This window comes from Pelophylax lessonae (assembly GCF_965119305.1).
Source record: "Pelophylax lessonae genome assembly, chromosome: 4".
NCBI classification, from domain to species: Eukaryota; Metazoa; Chordata; class Amphibia; order Anura; family Ranidae; genus Pelophylax; species Pelophylax lessonae.
The window spans coordinates 600,469,710-600,494,007 of record NC_138771.1 but is presented as its reverse complement, the minus strand read 5'-3'; the positions used below and the strand labels follow the sequence as shown (position 1 = coordinate 600,494,007).

The window sequence follows — 24,298 nt, the reverse complement described above, 5'->3', positions numbered from 1 at the left end:
ATGTGACATTTGGATATTTGATTAGATGCACAGACTTTAAGCGCTGCTAGTGCTGGTTTAATTCTGCAGCAACTGTTCTTTTTGTTAGCGGGGAATGATGCAGGTGGGGGAGGGGGATCTCCCTGTTAACAGTCTAATGGAGCAATTAAGAATCGACAAGGAATGATCTCTCTGTTGCTCCAAATTAAGTTGAACACACAATCGCACCTTACTGTAAAATCTCCTTTAGGTTTATGAAGAATGATGCCAGGTAAGGGCCTTCCCTACAATCCATTCAGTGCAGAAAAAAATCTGATATAAAGTTCCAATACAAAAGTTGTTGCTAAAGGAGTTTATATAATCAGACTGCAGACGTGAGTGGACAGTTTTAGGAAGAGCAGTGCTTTAATACTCAAGATCTGGCCTGGCCACTCACCTCCGCGTGTTGTGCCATGGTGCTCGCTTCAACAGCATAAACCTTGCGAGCTCCAGCCTGAACTGCAAAGAAGGACAGGATCCCTGAGCCACAGCCAACGTCTAAAACAACCTGAAGAGAGAAAAGACATTCAGAAAATTTTCTGATCCCACCCAGAGCATGCGCTAGGATGTGCTCTGAAATTTACTTTATCTTTGAAGTCCGTATGATTCTGTAGGATAGCTCGCTGGTAAGTGCCTGTCCTCACATAATCCTGCATCATGTTCTGTTGCTGTGACAGGTAGCCATAAAACTGCAATAAAAAACATACAATTTAAAGCTACAGAAATACAGCAGACATTCCAATAGCTTACACAAGCTGTTAAAATATTAGAATAAGTTTGACAAGGCTTGCACCATTGTTATGTTTTTTTAACATTTTTCAAAGTTGAATGACAAAACATTAAAGAGATATGTCAGTACAGAGCGTGAATTCAGTAAGCGATACAACATTTGCCATTAACAGTATCTTGTTGCCATTCAAAACATGTTCAAACAGAACTAGAAAAGCTACAATTTCTGGGGAAATTGTGTGAAGCGTTCTTGCCTCCACCAGTCATATTGTGAAAACTGTCAGGATTATAGCTTAGCCTTTTAGTGGCAGCAGGGATAGCTGAACGTTTTGATATAAGATTTGTGTAGGTGGGATGAAAATGAGGGAGTGGTGGCAGTTTAGAATTCATGTCCTGATTTTTCAGCTCCCACTCTATTTTTCAATATTTCGCCATTTATTCCTATGGGACCATTTTCACTACAAAAACGCTGATATTTTGTGAACCATTCAGCAAAACGTTCCACAAAGTAATAGCACACCAATCGGGAACAATCCACAGGTTTCAGTACATTACTGTCTATGTAGTGTAAAAACTGTGGGGGGGAGTTAGGGTGGTAAATTTGGCTATAATAAGAATATATATGTGAGATAACAGTAAGTGGTCTTGCCATGCAAGAACACTTAACAGAGAGTCATATACCTGGTGCTCAGCAACAAGGACCATGGCTTGCACTATTTTTAAGGCAACAATGCCTGAATGAACCTTTGTCAGCCTTTAAAATGAAATCTACTGTATATGGATCCCATATCCAAACTATACAAGGGGCCTTAAATTCTGTCAAACTGATCTTAAAACCCATCTCTGTGGAGCCAAGCCGGGATTTAATTGTCAAATGGCAGAATTTTAGTGAAGAAAATAAAAAATAAAAATATATCAGTTTAAGTTGGGCAGAAAGCCCATGCACAGATTTTGCCTACCATCCAAAAGAATAAACAAAAATCACTAGTGTGTGCAAATTCCACCCACTGCTGCCAACGCAAGGCTTACGTGGATGGCGAAAGCGATAAAGTTGAACTCCGGTATAAGCAAATCTTGCCTAAAAACAGGGTTCCAGCTTTAGATATAAACTCACCGCCCAATTTATTAGGTACACCTGTCCAACTTGCTTGGAAACACAAATTGCTAATCAGCCAACCACAGGCAGAAACTCCATGCATTTAGGTGTGGTGAAGAGGACTTGCTAAAGTTCAAAACCAAGCATCAGAATGGGGAAGAAAGGGAATTTAAGTGACTTTGAACATGGCATGGTTGTTGGTGCCAGATGGGCTGGTCTGAGTCTTTCAAAAACTGCTGATCCACTGGGATTTTCACGCACAACCATCTCTAGGGTTTACAGAGAATGCTGGGAAACGGAGAAAATATACAGTGAGCGGCAGTTGTGTGGACGAAAAAAGCCTTGTTGAGGTCAAAGGAGAATAGGCAGACTGGTTCAAGATGATTGAAAGGGAACAGTAACTCAAATAACCACTCGTTACAACCAAGGTATGCAGAATTCCATCTCTGAATGCACAACACATCGAACTTTGAAGCTACAGCAGCAGCAGATCACACTGGGTGCCACTCCTGTCAGCTAAGAATAGGAAACTGAGGCTACAATTCACACAGGCTCCCCAAAATTGGACAATAAAAGATTGGAAAAATGTTGCCTGGTCTGAGGAGTCTCAATTTCAGCGGTGACATTCAGATGGCAGGGTCAGAATTTGGCGTAAACAACATGAAAGCATGGATCCATTCTGCCTTGTATCAAAGTTTCTGGCTGGTTGCGGGGATGTAATGGTGTGGGGGATATTTTCTTGGCACACTTTGGGTCCCTTAGTACCAACTGAGCATCCTTTAAATGCCACAGCCCACCTGAGTATTGTTGCTGACCACGTCCATCCCTGTATGACTACAGTGTACCCATCTTCTGATGGCTCCTTCCAGCGGGATAATACACCATGTCACAAAGCTCAAATCATCTCACCACTGACCACTTCACATCAACATGACAATGAGGTCACTGTACTCCAATGGCCTCCACACTCACCACATCTCATCCAATAGAACACCTTTGGGAAGTGGTGGAATAGGAGGATTTACATTATGGATCTGCAGCAACCACGTGATGCTATCATGTCAATATGCACCAAAATCTGAGGAATGTTTCCAAGACCTTGTTGAATCTATGCCATGAAGAATATAGGCAGTTCTGAAGGCAAAAGGGGGGGGGGGTCCAACCCGGTACTAGCAAGGTGTACTTAAAGCGGAGTTCCACCCTAAAATGATACTTACCTCCATCTTCTTGCTCCCGGTCACCTGAAAATGGATAATCGCAATTTATTTTTTTTACTTACCTCGTTTAGAAGATAATATACTCACCTTACTTCCTTCTTCCTCCCCTCGGCAGCCGCGGCGATTCGTCCCTTCCTGTCTTGCGATGACTCCTGGGAGCTGAACGTCATCGCTCCCAGGAATCAATGCGCCTGCACCGGCCCCGACGTCAGCTCCGGTGCAGGCGCCGTCATACCTTGCAAAACAGCTTCTGGGCATGCCCAGAAGCTGTGCAGTGATGACGCTGCGGCACCGGAAGTGACGGCGGGGCCGGTGCAGTGCATCGTGGGACCAAAGAAGATGGAAGAGGACACACAGAAGAGGATCGCGCTGGCTTCTACAGCTTACGTCACTGGCTTTTTAAAAAAACTGCCCAGTGTGCATGAGGCCTAAAAGTATCACCACTGAGATTTCACCTCTCCTCGGGTATTACTGGGACAGGAAGTAATGGGAAATCAGACAACTGTAAAGACCTAAAGGACTTATAATTCTTCCTGACTATCCAAAATTGAATTAGAAATGTTGGCTGGAGTTAAACTCCTCCTATGGGGAAGGCTTCCTGGTAACTATGCTAGTGACGACAGCTCTGTACCTGGAAGTACTGCACAGCCGATGATTCCTCTGTCCGCTCGCTGAACACACTTTTGTCTGATGAGGACCTCCTGCAACCCTTGATAATATTGTAAAAGGAGCAGAAATCTGCGGAGGAAGAACAGAATAGATTATACAAAAATACACCCAAAACACCTACCAATGATGGTAGATTTAATACATGTAGGATCATATTGCTGATCTTCTAAAAATTAAGCGTTGCCAGGCTGTTGCTATTACTTTCAAGTCATTGACCCAGGACAAGCGTTCAGTTAAAGTGTTACTAAACCCAGGAGACTGCATTCACTATATCAGGTCTCCCACAGCACTCAGAACATGGAAATGCAATTATTTTAGTAAATATAATTTGAAAAACTAGCAATACACACCCACTGAGCATGTGCAGAGTGCCCTCAAGGCTTTGTTCTAGCGGCAGATGGAGTGGGGACAGTAAAATGGGAGGGTCAAAGAAGACCGAATCAAACAGCCTTTTTATGCAATGCGGAGGATTAACCCCTTAGATTCCACAGTGAGTATAACAAGCACACTTTACCGCGCATGCACACTGGATTTTACTGTTGTGGGTTTAGTAACACTAAGTCAGAAAAAATCTGCATCACTTGTACAAAATGACAGTCAGGCAAAATGGCAATCTCAGAAAGAAAGGCCAACGGGATAGCTTACATTCTAACTACAGGTTTGGTTTACACATGATTTTTTTTTTCTTTTCGTGTCGTCCCTTAAAACAGTGGTTCTCAATTCCGGTCCTCGGGACCCACCAACAGGCCAGGTTTGCAAGATAACTAAATTACATCACAGGTGATCTCATTTGCTGCTCAGTGATTGCAGTATTCTAGTCTGCATCCCCCAAGGTAATACTTAAAATCTGGCCTGTTAGTGGGTCCCGAGGACCGGAATTGAGAACCACTGCCTTAAAACACTTAAGGACCAGGCCTATTTCTGACACTTGTTGTTTACAAGTTAAAATCAGTATTTTTTGCTAGAAAATTACCTAGAACCCCCAAACACATTATATATATATATATATATATATATATATATATATATATATATATATATATATATATATATATATATATATATATATATATTAGGGATGCACCGAAATTTCGGCCACCGAAATTTTCGGCCGAAAATGGGCCTATCCCATTTCGGCCGATAATGGGTTAAAAATGCCGAAACTGCGATCTGTGCATTAATCAACTAACAGACCGGGCGAGCGGCTGCTAATAGCTGTAACAGTGAGCTTCACTTTACTTCCCTGTCAGCGGCAGATGTACATGAAGTTTCTTCCTCCGAAAACCATTGTGGTCGAGTAGACCCGCCCCTCCCTCACTTCATTGGTGGATTATTAAGTCTTTGCCAATCAGATTCATCCAGGCGGAAATCCCCCCTCCTGTGATCTCATCACGGAGAAGCCTCCTTTGCATGAGACGCTGGAATTGTTTACTTTTTTTTTCTTGTCTTATCTCGGCAGCAGGAGAGGCTCGTGCAGGGGGGGGGAAGCTCCGAGCGAGCGGAGCAAGATACACTCTTCATGTGCTGGACATAGAGAGACATGTGCTGGACATAGAAAGAGCTCTGTCATCGATCAGGGAGCCAATCCGCTCAGTGTACTTCTCTATCATCCATCCGGGCTCCATTATCTGACATAACACCCATCCACTTCCATTACCTGACATAACACCCATTCACTTCCACTGAGGCGAGCTTACCATTGGTATTTGTATTATGCAGCATGAGGGGGTTAATGTATTGTCACTGCTGGTCACTGATGCATTAGTGACCGACCAGTGGCAGTTAATTAACCCCTTTGTGCTGCCTTAGTGCAACCAGTATCAGTGCAACCAGTGTTAATTAACACTGATACTGGTTGCACTAATGCAGCACAAGGGGGTTAATTAACTGCCACTGGTCGGTCACTAATGCATCAGTGACCAGCAGTGACAATACATTAACCCCCTCATGCTGCATAATACAAATACCATTGGTAATTAAATTAACCACTTGCCAACCCATCACAGTACATATACTGTGACAGGGTGGCAGCGACAGGTGTACGTCGCTGCCTGTTTTTTGTGTATGTCCCTGTTCTATCCAATTTAAAATTATTTGGGGGAAAAAGTCATTTTCGGTTTCGGTTTTCGGCCAAGGGCATCCTGCATTTTCGGTTTCGGCCCAAAATTTTCATTTCGGTGCATCCCTAATTATATATATATATATATATATATATATATATATATATATATATATATATATATATATATTTAGCAAAGACCCTAGAGAATAAAATGGATATTGTTGCAATACTTTGTCACGCTGCATTTGTGCACTTTTTGAACTAAAAAATAAGAAAATTTAGCTCAATATTTTTCTGTAATGTGAGATAATGTTATGCTGAGTAAACGGATACCAAACATGTCATGCTTCAAAATTTCACATGCTCGTGGAATGGCAACAAACTTCAGTGCTTAAAAATCTCCATAGGCGACGCTTTCATTTCTACAGGTTACTAGTTTAGTTTAGAGTTACAGAGGAGGTCTATTGCTAGATTTACTGCCCTCGCTCTAACGATCCCACACATGTGGTTTGAACAGTTTACATATGTTGACGCGACTTTTATATGCGTTCGCGTCTGTACGTGAACTTTTACTTTATTTTTACACTGGCCCTTAAAAAAAAAAAAAAAAAAATTCTGATCACTTATTTTCCTATTACAAGGAATGTAAAAGGAAAAAAAAACAGGACAGGTCCTCTTTAATGTGAGATCTGGGACCAAAAAGACCTCAGATCTCACATTTACACTTAAAAGCAATAAAAAAGTGTTTTTAGTCAAAAAAAGAAAAAAATTTGTCACTCTCAGGCCGTTGGGCAGAGGTGATGTTTGACATCGCTCTGGTCCTCCAAGGGCATAGAGTCGAATGGGGACCATCTTGCCCTCACTCTACTTCCTGCCCATCAGTTAAAAGGATCGTATCGCTTTCCCTGCTACCGACAGCTCCGTTGGGACCACTTTTATGTAATAGAGGACCGCTGGCCTCATAATACTGGGGTTATGGCAGCTATCTGCTGCCATAACCCCGGTATTTAATGTCAAAGTAGCGACGTAAATACACAGTGGGCGGTCCGGAAGTAGTTAACACTTGCCATCTGCCCTATAGCAATTTTACTGCTAGAGGACGGCAGCTGTGTGCTGGATCCCATAGCCCTCACTTCCAGTTAGGGTGCGTGCTTGCGCACCGCTGGCTCACTTCTGCTGTGATGAAGGGGGAGAATAAATTCCACGTGTTCCCCCTAGTAAAAGCACCTCACACAGTTCACATAAACACTGGTTAGGCACACTGTTAACCCTTTGATCCCCCCTGATGATAACCTGTCCCCAGCCAGTGTCATTAGTATAGTGACAGTGAATATTTTTAGCACTGATCACTGTATTAGTGTCACTGGTTCCCAAAAAGTGTTGAAGTGTCAGCTGGTGTCAGAATGTCCACTGCAATATCGCAGTCCTGCTATAAGTCAGTGATCACCGCCATTACTAGTAAAAAAAAAAAATCCCATAGTTTGTAGATGCTATAACCTTTGTGCAAACCAATCAAAATACACTTCTTGGGATTTTTTTTTTTTTTTTTACCAAAAACGTGTGGCGGAATACATATTGGCTTCCAATTTAATGGATAGGTTTTATAGCAGAAAGTAAAAAAAGTATTTATTTTTTTAAATTGTTTATAGCGCAAAAACTAAAAAAGTTATTTAAAAAAACCGCAGAGGTGATCAAATACCACCAAAAGAAAGCTCTACTTGTGGGGAAAAAAAAAAATACGTAAACTTTGAGAACACTGCACGATCGCACAATTTTCAGTTTAAATAATGCAGTGCCGTATCGCAAAAAATGACCTACTGATGAAAAGGGGTAAATCTTAATTAAATACATTTTAAGTATTCTGAACATTTCAAGGGCAGGTCACATGCATTAAAAAAAAAGAAACATACCTGCTGGTGTGGCAAACTGGACCAGGACACTGTTGCAGCCCAGGGTGACGATGAAGGACTGTTTGCCGACGCGGCTGCATTCTGTTTCTGAGTTGATGGTACATTTAAACACGCAGACATTCTCTGTTATGAGAAAAAGAAAAAAGGAGATTAATATAAAGCAATATTATAGCAATGTTATAGCATATTTTTTAAACATTTCCCCTGGTAAACCATATTTTCTTTTTTTGTATTTTAATTCTAGATTGTGGAACGGGTATAAACCCTGTCAAAGTTTCCCTGAGGTTCAGGCTCTGTAGGGCGATTTCCTATCCCATCCTGTCCAGATGTCAATATTGCCTTCAGGGAAGGGGAAATCTCTGGAGACAGACAGCCATAAAATACTTGGTGGCATGGGGAAACACTAGAAACTTTGACAGCTGTGTCTTTGTTGCAGATAAGCTGAGTTGTGTTGGAACTTGGATTTGAACCCATGTGTGCACAAGCCCTTAAGGAAGCTGTCACCTGTACCGAGTAGTGATCGACCAATATAATTTTTTTTATTGCCAATAACGATATTTTGGTCATCGCATATAGATATCTGCCGATATTTTCGGACATTTAAAATTTTTGTTTTTAGCTATATTTATTTTTTTACAGGTACTCTACACTTGTGGAGGAATCTGGGGGGGATCTAAATAGACCCCCAAATCCCTCCTCTGCACCTAAAAGAATTCAAATAACGCCAAGTTTGGCTGTTTTGAATGCTGTCTTTTTTAAATTTGGCGCCGAGTACCTGGAAGTCATGTCATGACATCACTTCCGGGGTTTTTACATGGAGACCCCATCAGAGCCAAATGCGGCTTTGATCGGGTCTTCGGCGGCCGTGCAGGTAGGATGCCGGATCTCCCAGTGGGACGGGAGACCCGGGCGAACCGTGGAAGGCAGCGGGGGGGGGGGCTGGCTTATGGGTTGACGTCCCCTCCCACTCTCTGTAATGACAACCGAGCAGCTTCTCAGCCGCATCAGTTATCATTACAAGACAGCCGACCGTCGGCTATGGACGCCGGTACCGGGGTAATTCCTCTAGCTGCAGGCATCACTCCGGTACAAGCACTTTCCCAAAATATCGGCAAGATCAGTAATCTCCGGGGCCGATGATATATCGGGAAAAGTGCATATTGGCACTCGATATATCGGCTTTGCCGATAATCGGTCGATCCCTAGTACTGAGCCAATCATCTGCTACCCGGGCATTCCCCACCCCGCAGTCACATGTACAGAGTGTGTCTGCATGCACCTGTGGGGGGTGGGGAATGCCCTGGTCTCAGATGAATGGTCCCAGTACAGGTCACAGCTTTCTGGTGGGCTCAGATCCTTGTCTGAACATGTGCAAAAGCTCACACTCCTCACTTACCATGGTGACAACCTTGTCTCCAAAACAGGGAGGAGAAATCTAAGCAACGAGGCCTTAAAAAGCAACAAAGTCGAACAGCTAGGAGCCATTTCCCACCAAGCAATGCTTTCGTTTTTTTTTTTTTTTTTTTTTTTTATAAATAATATTTAACAAGGGTAAAAGAAAATATGAAACAAAAAAGAAACAGGCACAAAGTCAGCACAGTAAGGGTTGGGAAAATACCCACAAGACCATCATTTCTGAGACACAGCAAGTATATAACAGAGGGGTCTCCACGCGACATCCATTGTCTACATCCCAAAGTGGGTCCGGACCGTACCCCCGAGGGAACCGCAAACCCGGTCACAGATCATCACACCAACATTGAACGGCCCATGCAATAGGACAAAAGAATGAGAAACAAACAAATGAAAAATAAAAGGGGAAAGTAAAAGAGGGGTAAAGAGAGATAGAGAGAGATGGAGCGGGAGAGACGGAAAAAGAAAAAAGGAAAAGATGAGAGGAAGTAAAGGAAAGGAAACAAGAAGTCAGAACATTCAGCACTGTGTTCTAGATCAGCATTGCCGGTGGCAAGAAAACAAAACAAATCACCCCCCCCCAATGATCCGAGACCCTTATAGGCAGGTGAAGACAGGTAGTGCAGCTACAACAACAGGTCATCTCGTAAAAAGTTTTGTGGCATTGTCTGGGTCAGGACTAGAGCAGCAGTATTTGGCGTAAGAGGAGTATCGCCATTGCAGCAGAGGTAGATGTATAGTGAATCCAGATATCAGAGAACTTCTTGTATTCATCCCTGCATCTCGGGACCCATTCCTCTGCCTCCATTATAGTGTTGGCCAAACGGATCCAATGAGCCCTCACAGGAATCCGAGCTGACTTCCAATACATGGGAATCCGCCGCCTGGCTGCGTTTAGCAGGTGTGGTAAGACCGACCCTCCGTAATGGAATGGGTGGCACATGAAACAAGAAGCGCAGGGGAGAATCATCCATTTTGACATCTAGAATATCCTTATTTTGTGCGCTAACATCTTGCTAGAAGGGACGGATCCGCGGACGCTCCCACCAAATATGGATGTAGGAGCCCCAGGACCCGCATTCCCACCAGCAAGAGTCCGAGAGAGAGCAATGCTTTCATTTAACCCATCAATTTTTTATTTATTTTTTTTTGCTTATAGTGTTATTTAACTTTGCAAAACAGTGTGTTGCGTCATGCCGATCATTATTGTAACGCCATGTTGTGCACTGCATAAAAATGCAGTATGTCCACATTTTTCTTCAGCATGTTAGTGTGCTACAATGAAGGAACACATAAAGCTTATGTTTATGCTGGGTCCTAGTGCTGAACCTGCATTGATCAACACACCTGGTATTAGCGCAGCCCAATCTATGAAGTGTGAAAAAAATAAAAAATAAATAAAAGTTTTGGACTTGAGGTACAATTTTTACATGGGCATGCTGATCAGGTCCGGTCAGTTTTTCCAGGCATAACGGATCAGAAGGTGCATTCATCCATATAGACAGGTGGGTGTAAAAGTTTCTACCTGTCTACCTGGGTTCCATCAGGTCGGCCTTAAAAAAAAAAAAAAAAACACAAGGGCACCATGTCTTCTGTGTAGGTGAAGCAGATCACCGGTAGTTCGGTGTAGACAGACAGTGGGGTCTCTCTGCTCCTGGTCACCTGTACAGCAAAGTGGTCTCTGTCCGTGTCCGCTCTGCAGATACTGAACTCCACTGTCATCTGCTCTGCTCTGATCAGCAGGGGATCTGTGAGCTGATCGGAACGGAATCCGCCCTGTGTGAAAGAGGCCTTCTTCTTTACCTGATTTTACAGTATAATAAACTGGAAAGACACCACATCTGTTAAATGTTGTCTTCCCATTGCTTACATTCTGCCTGAAGACATTTTTAAATACATTCTTTCTGGGGGGGGGGGGGGGGGGAAGTTGTTTTTCCTTGCACAGCCTTAATACGGACAGTTTGCCGTGTGTACAATTAGATCAACTCACACCACTGCACTGGAAAAAAAAAAAAAAAAAAGCAGGCTTTATTGGAAGCCCCATGCAGGTCTATGGGCAGGATAATTCCTCCAAGTCCAGGAAAAAAAAAAAAAAATGGAAAAAGACCTTGTCCATTTTTTTTTTTCAGACCCAAAAGTGACTGATCGGAGGCAGCCATAAACAGTCTGTTCTCCCCGAACACCCACAGAGCCATCATTTTATTTCACTGCATCACAAGCCACTGTAAACAGAACTGAAATCTCCCTTTGTGACATTTCAATAGAGGGAAAAGAACGAAGCCCTCCAGGGGCACTCCGTCATCGCTGACCGGGCTTTCATCTTCACCTGATCTTCCTTCTGTGTTTGCTTGTCCGGGCCATCTGATTAGCCGAGCCACAATGAGGTTACTCCTGCGTATGCGTGCAAGTGTCATGGCAGCAGCACGGAGCTCTGAAGGAACGGCACGGGTATGCTGTCCTCTCAGAGCGCATGTGTCGGTGACATCACAGCTGCCTGCAGTGAGAATATCCAGGGTTCATACACATTTTCACCAATAAAATTCCATGACTTTTCCATGACTTCACGTAAATATTCATGACCTAAAGTTTCATGAAATGTCTATGTATAAATGTTAAATAAGAAGAAAATCCATGTCACACCCAGCATATTTTTACTAAAATAAATGACAATCTTTGTAGTGTAGAGTACCTCTGCAGTTAGGGTTTTGTTTCTGGATACAGTGTGACTCAAAATGGTCCCTTGTTTTACAGTGGATGAGATGGAAGCACCGCTGCCGCAGCTGGGAGCCGGTGTCACTTCAGGCGCACGGGTGAAAAAGCCAGCGATCGGATTGGAAGCTGTCAAGCATGCATCTGCAGACTGGTGCTCTGCACCTTTAGCGTGGCTAGACAGCGCTGCCTCTCCCATGTTCGAAATGTCAAACGTTTTACGACACACACTGTACATTTAGCGGACATGATACAGGAGGTGGTCAGAGGCTGCGGACATGATACAGGAGGTGGTCAGAGGCTGCGGACATGATACAGGAGGTGGTCAGAGGCTGCGGACATGATACAGGAGGTGGTCAGAGGCTGCGGACATGATACAGGAGGTGGTCAGAGGCTGCGGACATGATACAGGAGGTGGTCAGAGGCTGCGGACATGATACAGGAGGTGGTCAGAGGCTGCGGACATGATACAAGAGAAGGTCAGAGGCTGCGGACATGATACAAGAGAAGGTCAGAGGCTGCGGACATGATACAAGAGAAGGTCAGAGGCTGCGGACATGATACAAGAGAAGGTCAGAGGCTGCGGACATGATACAGGAGGTGGTCAGAGGCTGCGGACATGATACAGGAGGTGGTCAGAGGCTGCGGACATGATACAGGAGGGGGTCAGAGGCTGCGGACATGATACAGGAGGGGGTCAGAGACTGCGGACATGATACAGGAGGGGGTCAGAGACTGCGGACATGATAGAAGAGCACAGGGGGAAGCAGAGAGCACTGGAGGAGGTGAAGGGCACGGGGGGGGGGGGGGACTGGAGAGAATTAGAGGGGGTTTAGAAGGCATTGCAGGGGGTTGGAAGGCGCGGGGGGAGCATGGAAAACCAGGGGGATGGAGAGCACAGGGGGAGAGGGGGGGGACTAGAGGGCACTGTCTGGGGGGGAACTGGAAATCACTGAGGGGGGAGCCAGGGAGCTGGAGAGCACTGGGGGAGCGGGGGAAGAGATGAAAAGCACTGTGGGGAGCTGAAGAGCACCAGGGGGGGGGGGCTAAAGAGCACCAGGGGGGGGGGGGGGCTAAAGAGCACCAGGGGGGGGGGGGCTAAAGAGCACCAGGGGGGGGGGGGCTAAAGAGCACCAGGGGGGGGGGCTAAAGAGCACCAGGGGGGGGGGCTAAAGAGCACCAGGGGGGGGGGGGCTAAAGAGCACCAGGGGGGGGGGGGCTAAAGAGCACCAGGGGGGGGGGGGGCTAAAGAGCACCAGGGGGGGGGGCTAAAGAGCACCAGGGGGGGGGGGCTAAAGAGCACCAGGGGGGGGGGCTAAAGAGCACCGGGGGGGGGGCTAAAGAGCACCGGGGGGGGGGCTAAAGAGCACCAGGGGGGGGGCTAAAGAGCACCAGGGGGGGGGCTAAAGAGCACCAGGGGGGGGGGCTAAAGAGCACCAGGGGGGGGGGGGCTAAAGAGCACTGAGGGGGGGGCTAAAGAGCACTGAGGGGGGGGCTAAAGAGCACTGAGGGGGGGGGCTAAAGAGCACTGAGGGGGGGCTAAAGAGCACTGAGGGGGGGGCTAAAGAGCACTGAGGGGGGGGCTAAAGAGCACTGAGGGGGGGGCTAAAGAGCACTGAGGGGGGGGCTAAAGAGCACTGAGGGGGGGGCTAAAGAGCACTGAGGGGGGGGCTAAAGAGCACTGAGGGGGGGGCTAAAGAGCACTGAGGGGGGGGCTAAAGAGCACTGAGGGGGGGGGCTAAAGAGCACTGAGGGGGGGGCTAAAGAGCACTGAGGGGGGGGGCTAAAGAGCACTGAGGGGGGGGGCTAAAGAGCACTGAGGGGGGGGGGGGCTAAAGAGCACTGAGGGGGGGGGCTAAAGAGCACTGAGGGGGGGGCATTTTTACATTCAGCGCATAGCACTGGTACAGGTAGGTGTCCTTCCGGGTACGCAGTTTGCCCTTACTGTCAGTCACTGGCCAGCAGCAGCAGCCGAGGAGATGACCCAATCAGGCAGCGGGGAGGGCCGGCCGCGGTTTGCCTGGAGACACTGTGACTGGCTAGCAGCAGCAGTAACAGCCGGGAGATTATCAACCAAAGAGGCAGCGGAAGCGTCACTGGAGGGCGGGCCGGCCGCATGAACGTGATGACGCGGGGGTGCGGTAACCGAAACGGTTAGCGCCCCCTTCCGCGTCATCATCACGTGCATACCGCGGACCCGGAAGGACGCTAATACAGCGAAATGTAAATACAGTATGTGGCAATATAATCATAAAATAATTAAGCATCCGCTCCTCCACAGTAATTTAAATTCCATGACTTTTCCAAAACCTAGTGTGTTTCCTAATTTTCCATGACCTTTCCAGGCCTGGAAAGTGTCATCTAAAAATTCCAAAACTTTTCCAGGATTTCCAGGACCGTATGAACCCTGAATATCTCCTAAGCAGCGAAGGTTTAGGATATATTTACTGTACTTACAGGTAAGCCTTGTTATAAAAAAAAAAAAAAGACTTTACAACCACCTTAAATGTTTCTATTGAGTCGTGAACATGCAAAGCTATGGCTGATCCACGTGTCCCGCGAGACGGACAATGCTGCTGATTCCCATAGCAGTGACATCACCTGTCAGCATTCATAGCTCCAGGACGTTGCTGGCCGCCAGAGAGTCCCAACTAGGGCTGAAACGACTAATCGATTAAATCGACAACTAATCGATTATGAAAATAGTTGTCAACTATTTTCATAATCGATTTGTTGGTCAGCTGATTAGTTGTCCTGCATACAGAATGCATTACTTGTATACATATCAGGAAATACAGTGCAGCACACATACAGCTCAGTACACCATCCATACATGTCAGTTTACACAGTGCAGCATACATACAGCTCAGTACACCCTCCATACACGTCAGTATACACAGTGCAGCACACATACAGCTCAGTACACCATCCATACACGTCAGTATACACAGTGCAGCACACATACAGCTCAGTACACCATCCATACAGGTCATTATACAGTGCAGCACACATACAGCTCAGTACACCCTCCATACATGTCCGTATACACAGTGCAGCACACATACAGCTCAGTACACTATCCATACATGTCCGTTTACACAGTGCAGCACACATACAGCTCAGTGCACCCTCCATACATGTCAGTATACACAGTGCAGCACACATACAGCTCAGTACACCCTCCATACATGTCCGTATACACAGTGCAGCACACATACAGCTCAGTACACTATCCATACATGTCCGTTTACACAGTGCAGCACACATACAACTCAATACACCCTCCATACAGGTCAGTATACACAGTGCAGCACACATACAGCTCAGTACACCCTCCATACATGTCCGTATACACAGTGCAGCACACATACAGCTCAGTACACTATCCATACATGTCCGTTTACACAGTGCAGCACACATACAGCTCAGTACACCCTCCATACATGTCAGTATACACAGTGCAGCACACATACAGCTCAGTACACCCTCCATACATGTCCGTATACACAGTGCAGCACACATACAGCTCAGTACACTATCCATACATGTCCGTTTACACAGTGCAGCACACATACAACTCAATACACCCTCCATACAGGTCAGTATACACAGTGCAGCACACATACAGCTCAGTACACTATCCATACATGTAAGAAGACACAGTGCACCACACAAACAGCTCAGTACACTAACCATACATGTAAGAAGACAGTGCAGCACACTATCCATACATGTCAGTATACACAGTGCAGCACACATACAGCTCAGTACACTATCCATACAGGTCTGTATACAGTGCAGCACACATACAGCTCCAGTACACTATCCATACATGTCCGTATACACAGTGCAGCACACATACAGCTCAGTACACCCTCCATACATGTCCGTATACACGGTGCAGCACACATACAGCTCAGTACACCCTCCATACATGTCAGTATACACAGTGCAGCACACATACAGCTCAGCACACCCTCCATACATGTCCGTATACACGGTGCAGCACACATACAGCTCAGTACACCCTCCATACATGTCAGTATACACAGTGCAGCACACATACAGCTCAGCACACCCTCCATACATGTCCGTATACACGGTGCAGCACACATACAGCTCAGTACACCATTCATACACGTCAGTATACACAGTGCAGCACACATACAGCTCCATACACCATCCATATATGTCAGTAAGTGCCTGAAAACTTGTGAATGTGAGAGGAGCAATGCCTCATGGGACATGTAGTCCTGGGCAGGAAGTGAGTGGTTCTAAAAGCAGGTGGTTTTTCTTCAACCTTGCAGCTTTCTATTGGGGCACTGAGGAGGAGCCAGAAGTGTCGGTGGGGGGCCTCAGAAGAGGAGAATCAGGACTGCTCTGTGCAAAACCATTACACAGAGCAGGTAAGTATAACATATTTGTTGCGTTTTTTTAATCTGCCCAACAAATCAGCAAGAAAAAAAAAAAACGCAAAACCCAAATCACAGCAAAAAGCACTGCAGAAACGGATCAAAAGCAAACTGAATAGGTGCGACTCGAGCCCTATGCTGGCCATACAGGTATCGATTTTCAGAGGAGAATATTCATACGAAAAAGCTTTGTACATTCGCTGAATGAAAGAATGTCGTTTGAAAATTTCACTTGCTTTTAAACATTTAGTTTTAAAATGAATGTAATTTCTGAATGAAAACCACATACACTGTCTGAAATTTCCTTTGACCAAAAAGTTTTCTATTCTCTTTCGAATTTTCCCATCACGGTGGTTGAAAACAAACTTCGATTTTACCTTACTAATGATTAGAAAATCGAACAAATGTTCTTAAAATGAAATTTTGTTTGAAGGAAGACATTGTTTTTGTATGGCCAGCATGTGACAACAGGGGGCTTTTATTAGGCCACCTGCCTATGACAAGGGAGTCTGTCATACATCATATATTACAGTTCTGTCTAAAAATCTGCAATTTATTTTTTTCTTTAAATAAAAAATGTGATCTCGGGGTCTAATGATATTTACCAGATTCAGCCTCTAATAGTATATACAGTATATCTCTTCTGTCTGTTATTCTCAGAGTGGATTACAGATTCGGTTCCCTAACCATATAGCTGATTATTTATATTTACCACTGCATATAGATTTAAGAAAAAATTGCCTTTTTTTTTTAAACTTTACACATTACTTTAAATTATACACCACACTTTAAGGTTATTATCCAATTGAAACAATCGGCTAACAAATCAATTATGAAAATAATCATTAGTTTCAGCCCTAGTTCTAACCCAAAAACCACAACAGCCTCAGAGAGAGGGAATTGCGCCAGACATTCAGTCACGTATCCGAGTATAAAACTCACAAAAAATGTATTTAGAAGGAGAATTTCGGAAAATGTCTGCGGGGAATGTCTAAGCCAGGGTTTCCCAACCAGGGTTCCTCCTGAGCTTGTTACGGGTTCCTTGAGCAATGGGCAATTTCTGCCTCTCAGCTAAGTTCCCAATGACACCATTGTTCCTTTTAGCGATCTGTAAGGGGGTAATTCTTCCCAATGATGACAAGAATAAGGAGCATTCTTCCCACTGACTGTCACACTAATGTGTCAGGAGTTGTAAATTTAAAATTTTTAGCAGGGGTTCCCCAAGACCAGAAATTTCAAGGGTTCCTAGAAGCTGAAAAGGTTGAGAAGGCTGATCTAAGCCAACCTCTAACTTAACTACAGAGGAACCCTTTCAGATGGAGGGAAACCCCTGCTAAAATCAGTTCATTTGGGACAGTAGGAAAAAATGTCCCCTTTACAGTGGAGGTCAGGAAGCCCTTACAGTCTAAAAGACTATTGGTGTCATGCAGTGTGGGCACGGTGTTTGGCGGCACAGTAGAGCTGCACGATTAATCGTATGAAAATCGCGATCTCGATTCACCCCCCCTGATGATCTAAGCCTGACATATGCTCAATTCTTTGCATAGCTGCATGCTGTGAGGAAGCAGAGAGAACAGCTGTGGAAAAAAAAAAAAGCCTCCTGGCAAACACCTATCAGCAGTCTCCCAGTAACTATAAACAAAATGATTACATTGTATCTTTTCCTTCCCTCTGCCAGGGAGAAAGGAAGTTTAACCTCTTAAAGACTAGAACTTTTTCTGACACTGGTTGCTTGCAAGTTAAAAATCATTTTTTTTTGCTAGAAAAGTACTTAGAACCCCCAAACATTTTATATATTTTTTTAGCAGAGACCCTACAGAATAAAATGGCGTTTGTTGTAATATTTTATGTCACACTGTATTTGCGCAGCAGTCTTTCAAACACAATTAATAGACTTTAATGAATAAAAAAAAAAACGTAACAGTAAAGTTATCCCAATTTTTTTTTTGTTACACAGAGAATCGTGATCTTTATTCCAAGCTAAAAAATCGTGATTCTCATTTTGGCCAGAATCGTGCAGCTCTACGGCACAGTTCATTTTACCTGGGAAGAGCCGGGAGAAGTGGAGGAAGGAGGTGGCGGGGGGAGGGCTGTTCACCCCACAGCCCCCTCTAATACTCACCTGACCCCCCCTCTCGAGCCAGCGATGTGCACAAGAGCCTCGGCTGTCCCAGGACTCCCCCTCCCCACTGGCTTCCACTGCTGTCAATCACAGCCAGTGAGCCAATGAGGAGAGAGCAGGGGTGGGGGGGAACAGTGGCTGTGTGGGTCTTATGGACACATAAAGGGCTCGGAAGCGAGCATGCACCAAGCGGCTTGCTATTGGGGGCACTGGTCAATGGGGAGGAGCCAAGAGTGCCAGCGGGGGGATCAGAGAAGAGGATTGGGGCTGCTCTGTGCAATTTCACTGCACAGCGCAGGCAAGTATAACATGCTTGTTATTTTTTTAATCACCACTCGGCTCTATTTTTTGATATATAAAAAAAAAAAAAAAAAGCGTAGAAAATTGAAAAAATAAAATAAAATAGTTTCTTTCTTTAAAAATGTATACCAAAATGTGTCCTGCTACACCTCTTTGGTAAAAAATAATCCAAATCAGTGTAAATTATCTAGTCTGTCTGAAAGTTAAAGAGTCTAATCTACGATACACATTTGAAAATCGATCAAGCAGACACCCCAATGTATTTATTAAGAGGCATGGTGAATTTTTGAAGTTGTAATTTTGTCAAATTTAAATATTTTTTTCCTTTTTTTTTTTTTTCATACCGTCACCAGAGCAATACATTGTAACCATAGACTGGCGTGGTGGTGACCTTAAAAAAAAAAAAAAAAAAAAACGGTGACAGTATGTTTACATTTTTTTTCTTCAATTTTTAACATTTTTCTTGTACATTTTTTTTTTTTTTTTAAACATACATGTGTCACCATAGTGCAGCTAGTGACCCTGGAGAGGTCCAAGGCTCACAGAGAAGACAGGTAGACTATAAAGAAGCTTGGCAGATGCCTAGATGAAAATCCGAAGTGGACTGTCCTGTCCTTGCTGCGTTGGGGTAGATCCAAACCAATCCAATGCAGAGAGAAAAGTGCTGAGCTGTATAGCAGGGACACAGACAGGGATATGATAAATTAAAGGAAGTAACAACATTTAAAGAAGGTTGTGGATGCTCCTCAGAATCTAAAATGCTATTTAACTACTTGAAGAATATAGAAGATTAGAGCAGAATCTCGCAGTGCACCATTCAGCCCGAAAGGCCAACAATGTCTGCAGGTTATAAAGAACCTCCAGCATATATCACGACGGCCGCAGCATCTGTGCTGTGTGACATGAAGACAAAGGTCTTAATTCCATGAATTAACATAACAAAGCCAGCTTCATTATTACTCAGAGTTTACAGGCTGGTGAGAGTCATTAGTCTCATGAGGGACATTGAAAGAAACCTTTTGTGCGCCCACTACAAAATCCCAGCAAGAGGTCCCCCCATATCGCCAGGCTAGGGACAATAGGAAGAGGCACCCCTCTGCTCTCAGACAAACCCCCCTCGAATCCGGGCCTGTGAGAAGGGACAATGGGCAGCCACTGAACAAAGTACATTTCTAGAAAGCCAGGGGGTCCAAACACAGTACAGAGAACAAAGGAGACCAAAGCCACAAGCAAACCAGTACAGTGCCGTGTATAGGAAACAAACTTCTGAGATTTGGGATTCTGCCAGAAACATTGTATTAAAGTAAGTCTGTGACCAACCTAGGCAATTACATTTACAGGATACAAGAAATGGGCACAAGGAGCTTATCAGTGACAACCAGGTGTAAAAACCATCATTCTATACCAGGGTTTCTCAACCAGGGTTCCTCCTGGAAGTTGTTAGGGGTTCCTTGAGCAAAGGACAATCCCTGCCTCTCAGATAAGTTCCCAATGACACCATTGTTCCTTTTAGCAATCTGTAAGGGGGTAATTCTTCCCAATGATGACACGAGTAAGGAGCATTCTTCCCACTGACTGTCACACTAATGTGTCATGAGTTATAGATTTTTAATTTTTAGCAGGGGTTCCACAAGAAGAGTTCCTCTGTGCTGAAAAGGTTGAGAAAGGCTGCTCTATCCAGAGACGCATGCAGCCAACATTCTATACAAATCTGCAATTTTCCTACAAAATCTTACACTTCTGTACCCTTCCTATGCATCTCTTTACAGCCCACCTGCTCAGATGGCCACCAGTGAGAATCTGATTCTTGCTGGGGAAGATCATGGTGTGTGCGCGTGCGTACAGGAGCAATCAGTTTTGTACTTATACAAATCAATGGCTGGCAATGCCGCCATTAGCCTTTTAACCACTCACCTGAGCTGTTACATAACAGTTAAGGCAGAGAGGGGCAACTGCGGTCCTCCAGCTGCTAAGAAACTGCAAGCAGTGGCGTATTTAGGTTTTGTGCTGCCCTAGGCCTGACTTAACTTTTGCACCCCCCCCAATTAAATATGGCCCACCCCTTCCTGTAAAGGCCACACCCCTTCCTGTTTATGACCCACCCTGACATCTGTAAACCACAGACCACAACCACAGTCTATCAGTTCCCATCAGCATAACGTCATCAGTTCCCATAAGTTCAGCCTCATCAGTGCAGCATATCATTGCCACCTCTTTACTGCCCATCAGTGCAGCATATCAGTGTGGCCTCATCAGTGCAGCCCCATCAGTGCCCATTAGTACAGCCTTATGTCATGGGATTAGTAACCTTACTCTTAAGATATTTGGACTTGTGTTTGCTGCCACTGATTGTAATTATAGGATTATTTCACTTATTTGTATAATAAATAGGAAGTCTATAGTCATTATACAAATAATTAAATATTTTTTCTGCTGCCCCCCTGCAAAGTGCCGCCCCCTAGGCCTGGGCCTTGTTGGCATAGGCCAGGATACAGCACTGACTGCAAGTCCCATTATGCCGCTGCGAGTTATGCTTGTTAACTGTCAGCCTTGCAATGCCTCATGGGACATGTAGTTTCACAACAGTAGGAGGTCCACAGCTGTCCACCCCTGACTTAGGGCCTTCAACCGGCCATGGACAAAGACCAATTTGCTTCCAGGGAAGGCCTACTCTGCCTGCATGCAAACTGGCTGCACCTAAAAGTCCAGTTTGAAAGCAGCCATAGCACATTCGGCTGCTATGTCCAGATGCAGAATTTTATCTGCCTCTCAATGCAACAGCCTGTTTTAGTGACCAGAGAGGCCCAGTACAGCTTACAGAAGGGATGGGGAGTAAAAGATCCCATCCTATTATTATGCAGGATTTATATAGCGCTAACAGTTTGCGCAGCACTTTACAATCAAAGGGAGATAATACAGCGACAATACAATTCAATATAAGAGGGTTAGGAGGGTCCTGCTCCTGCGGGTTTACACTCTAATAGGTAAGGGCTGGTTAAACAAAAAAAGGTAATAACTGTGAGGGATGAACTGATGGGAGAAATAAAAGATTTGGTTATTAGCTGAAGACAGGATAGGCCTCCCTAAAGAAACAAGTCTTCAGGGATCGCCGGGCAGATTGGGAGTAGCGAGTTCCAGAGGATGGGAGAGGCTCTGGAGAAGTCCTGGAGACAAGCATAAGATGAGGTGACGAGGGAGCTGGAGAGGTGGTCTTGGGAGGAGTGGAGAGAACAGTTGGGTGATATTTGGAGACAAATCGGAACACCAGCGTGGGACACCAAAAGTACGCCCCTCACATTTTTGTAAATATATTATATCTTTTCATGTGACAACACTGAAGAAATGACACTTTGCTACAATGTAAAGTAGGGAGTGTACAGCTTGTATAACAGTGTAAATTTGCTGTCCCCTCAAAATAACTCAACACACAGCCATTAATGTCTAAACCGCTGGCAACAAAAGTGAGTACACCCCTAAGTGAAAATGTCCAAATTGGGCCCAAAGTGTCAATATTTTGTGTGGCCACCATTATTTTCCAGCACTGCCTTAACCCTCTTGGGCATGGAGTTCGCCAGAGCTTCAAAGGTTGCCACCGGAGTCCTCCTCCACTCCTCCATGAGGACATGGAGCTGGTGGATGTTAGAGACCTTGCGCTCCTCCACCTTCCGTTTGACGATGCCCCACAAATGCGCAATAGGGTTTAGGTCTGGAGAAATGCTTGGCCAGTCCATCACCTTTCCCCTCAGCTTCTTTAGCAAGGCAGTGGTTGTTATGTTGTTTATGTTGGAATACTGCCCTGCGGCCCAGTCACCGATAGGAGGATATCATGCTCTGCTTCAGTATGTCACAGTACATGTTGGCATTCATGGTTCCCTCAATGATCTGTAACTCCCCAGTGCCGCCAGCACTCATGCAGCCCCAGACCATGACACTCCCACCACCATGCTTGACTGTAGGCAAGACACACTTGTCTTTGTACTCCTCCACCTGGTTGCCCCCACACATGCTTTACACCATCTGAACCAAAGACGTTTATCTTGGTCTCATCAGACCACAGGACATGGTTCCAGTAATCCATGTCCTTGGTCTGCTTGTCTTCAGCAAACTGTTTGCAGGCTTTCTTGTTCATTGTCTTTAGAAGAGGCTTCCTTCTGGGACAGACCAATTTGATGCAGTGTATGGTCTGAGCACTGACAGGCTGACACCCTCACCCCTTCAAACTCTGAAGCAATGCTGGCAGCACTCATACGTCTATTTACCAAAGACAACCTCTGGATATGACGCTGAGCATGTGCACTCAATTGCTTTAGGTCGACCATGGCGAGGCCTGCTCTGACTGGAACCTGTCCTGTTAAACTGCTGTATGATCTTGCCACTGTGCTGAAGCTCAGTTTCAGGGTCTTGGCAATCTTCTTATAGCCTAGGGCTAGGCCATCTTTATGTAGAGCAACAATTCTTTTTTTCAGATCCTCGGAAAGTTCTTTGCCATGAGGTTCCATGCTGAACTTCCAGTTACCAGTATGAAAGAGTGAGAGCGTTAAGACCAAATTTAACACACCTGCTCCCCATTCACACATGAGACCTTGTTGAGTCACCTGACATCAGAGAGGTAAATTGGCTAATTAGGCCCAATTTTGGACATTTCACTTGGGGAGGTACTCCATTTTGTTGCCATCGGTTTAGATGTTAATGGGTGTGTTGAATTATTTTGAGGGGGGGACAGCAAATTTACACTGTTCGGGGCCCTTTCACATGGGCTTTCTGATCAGGTCCGCCTGTCAGTTTTTCAGGCGGAACTGATCAGATGCTCCATGCACCCCTTTGGAGCAGCGAATGTCAGCGGTGACATGTTAGCTTACACCTGCTGCTATCCGATCCGTGAAATCCAGATGGATTGAAATCCTATTTTTTATCCGTCTTAGAGGATCAGATGAAAAAACGGACAGGCGGTCCGTTTTCATCCGATCTCCCATAGAGGAGAGCGGGGATCTGACAGGTCCGTCTCTGCAAAGTAAGCGGAGACGGACCGGTCATCTGCCTGCTCAGCGGGGATCGGCAGATAAATCCCCGCTGAGCAAAACGGAGCCCGCAGGGCGGAAAGCACATGTGAAAGGACAGTTATACAAGCTGTACATTCACTACTTACATTGTAGTAAAGTGTCATTTCTTCAGTGTTGTCACATGAAAAGATATAATAAAATATTTACAAAAATGTGAGGGGTGTACTCACTTTTGTGAGAGAGAGACAGTGAGTGAGTGTGTATATTATATATTATATAAGAAAATGTGGACCTAACTAGACATGGAGACATGTATATGCCAATCAATGTTTACAATACAAATTTACAGCATGCACGGTGGGCCATCTCTGCCAGATCCCTACTGTGAGCTGTCAATACAGGACAGACACAGGAAAGTGCCTCTCCAAAGTGGGAGCATAGGAAGGAAACTGGAAACATGTTTATTCACTCCACTGTAAATCTGCCTTTCAGACATTTTCCTCTCCAAGATCATTAATGGCCAAGATACTGACCAATGACACGTAATAACAGCAAACCACAGAGACCAGGGGAACATAAAAGGCACATAACAGTGAAACATAGTTTTGCCTTCGAAGTTTGTTGGATGACCTTGCATTCAA

The 24,298-nt window shown here is 45.0% G+C and overlaps 1 protein-coding gene across 3 annotated transcripts in view; it reads right to left on the bottom strand.

Annotated features, from left to right (window-relative positions):
• CARM1 (coactivator associated arginine methyltransferase 1) overlaps positions 1–24,298 on the bottom strand; it is a 65,947-nt gene that overhangs the window by 27,696 nt on the left and 13,953 nt on the right. For all 3 annotated transcript variants that reach the window (XR_014225160.1, XM_082254570.1, XM_082254571.1), the window contains exons 2-5: positions 7,702–7,824; positions 3,692–3,798; positions 603–707; positions 416–526 (exon numbers count right to left, since the gene is read on the bottom strand). Coding sequence is in view for 2 of the 3 variants with exons in the window: in XM_082254570.1 (XP_082110696.1) it covers positions 416–526; positions 603–707; positions 3,692–3,798; positions 7,702–7,824 (446 nt within the window). In the remaining variant the exon portion in view is untranslated. The remainder of the gene's footprint in view (positions 1–415; positions 527–602; positions 708–3,691; positions 3,799–7,701; positions 7,825–24,298) is intronic.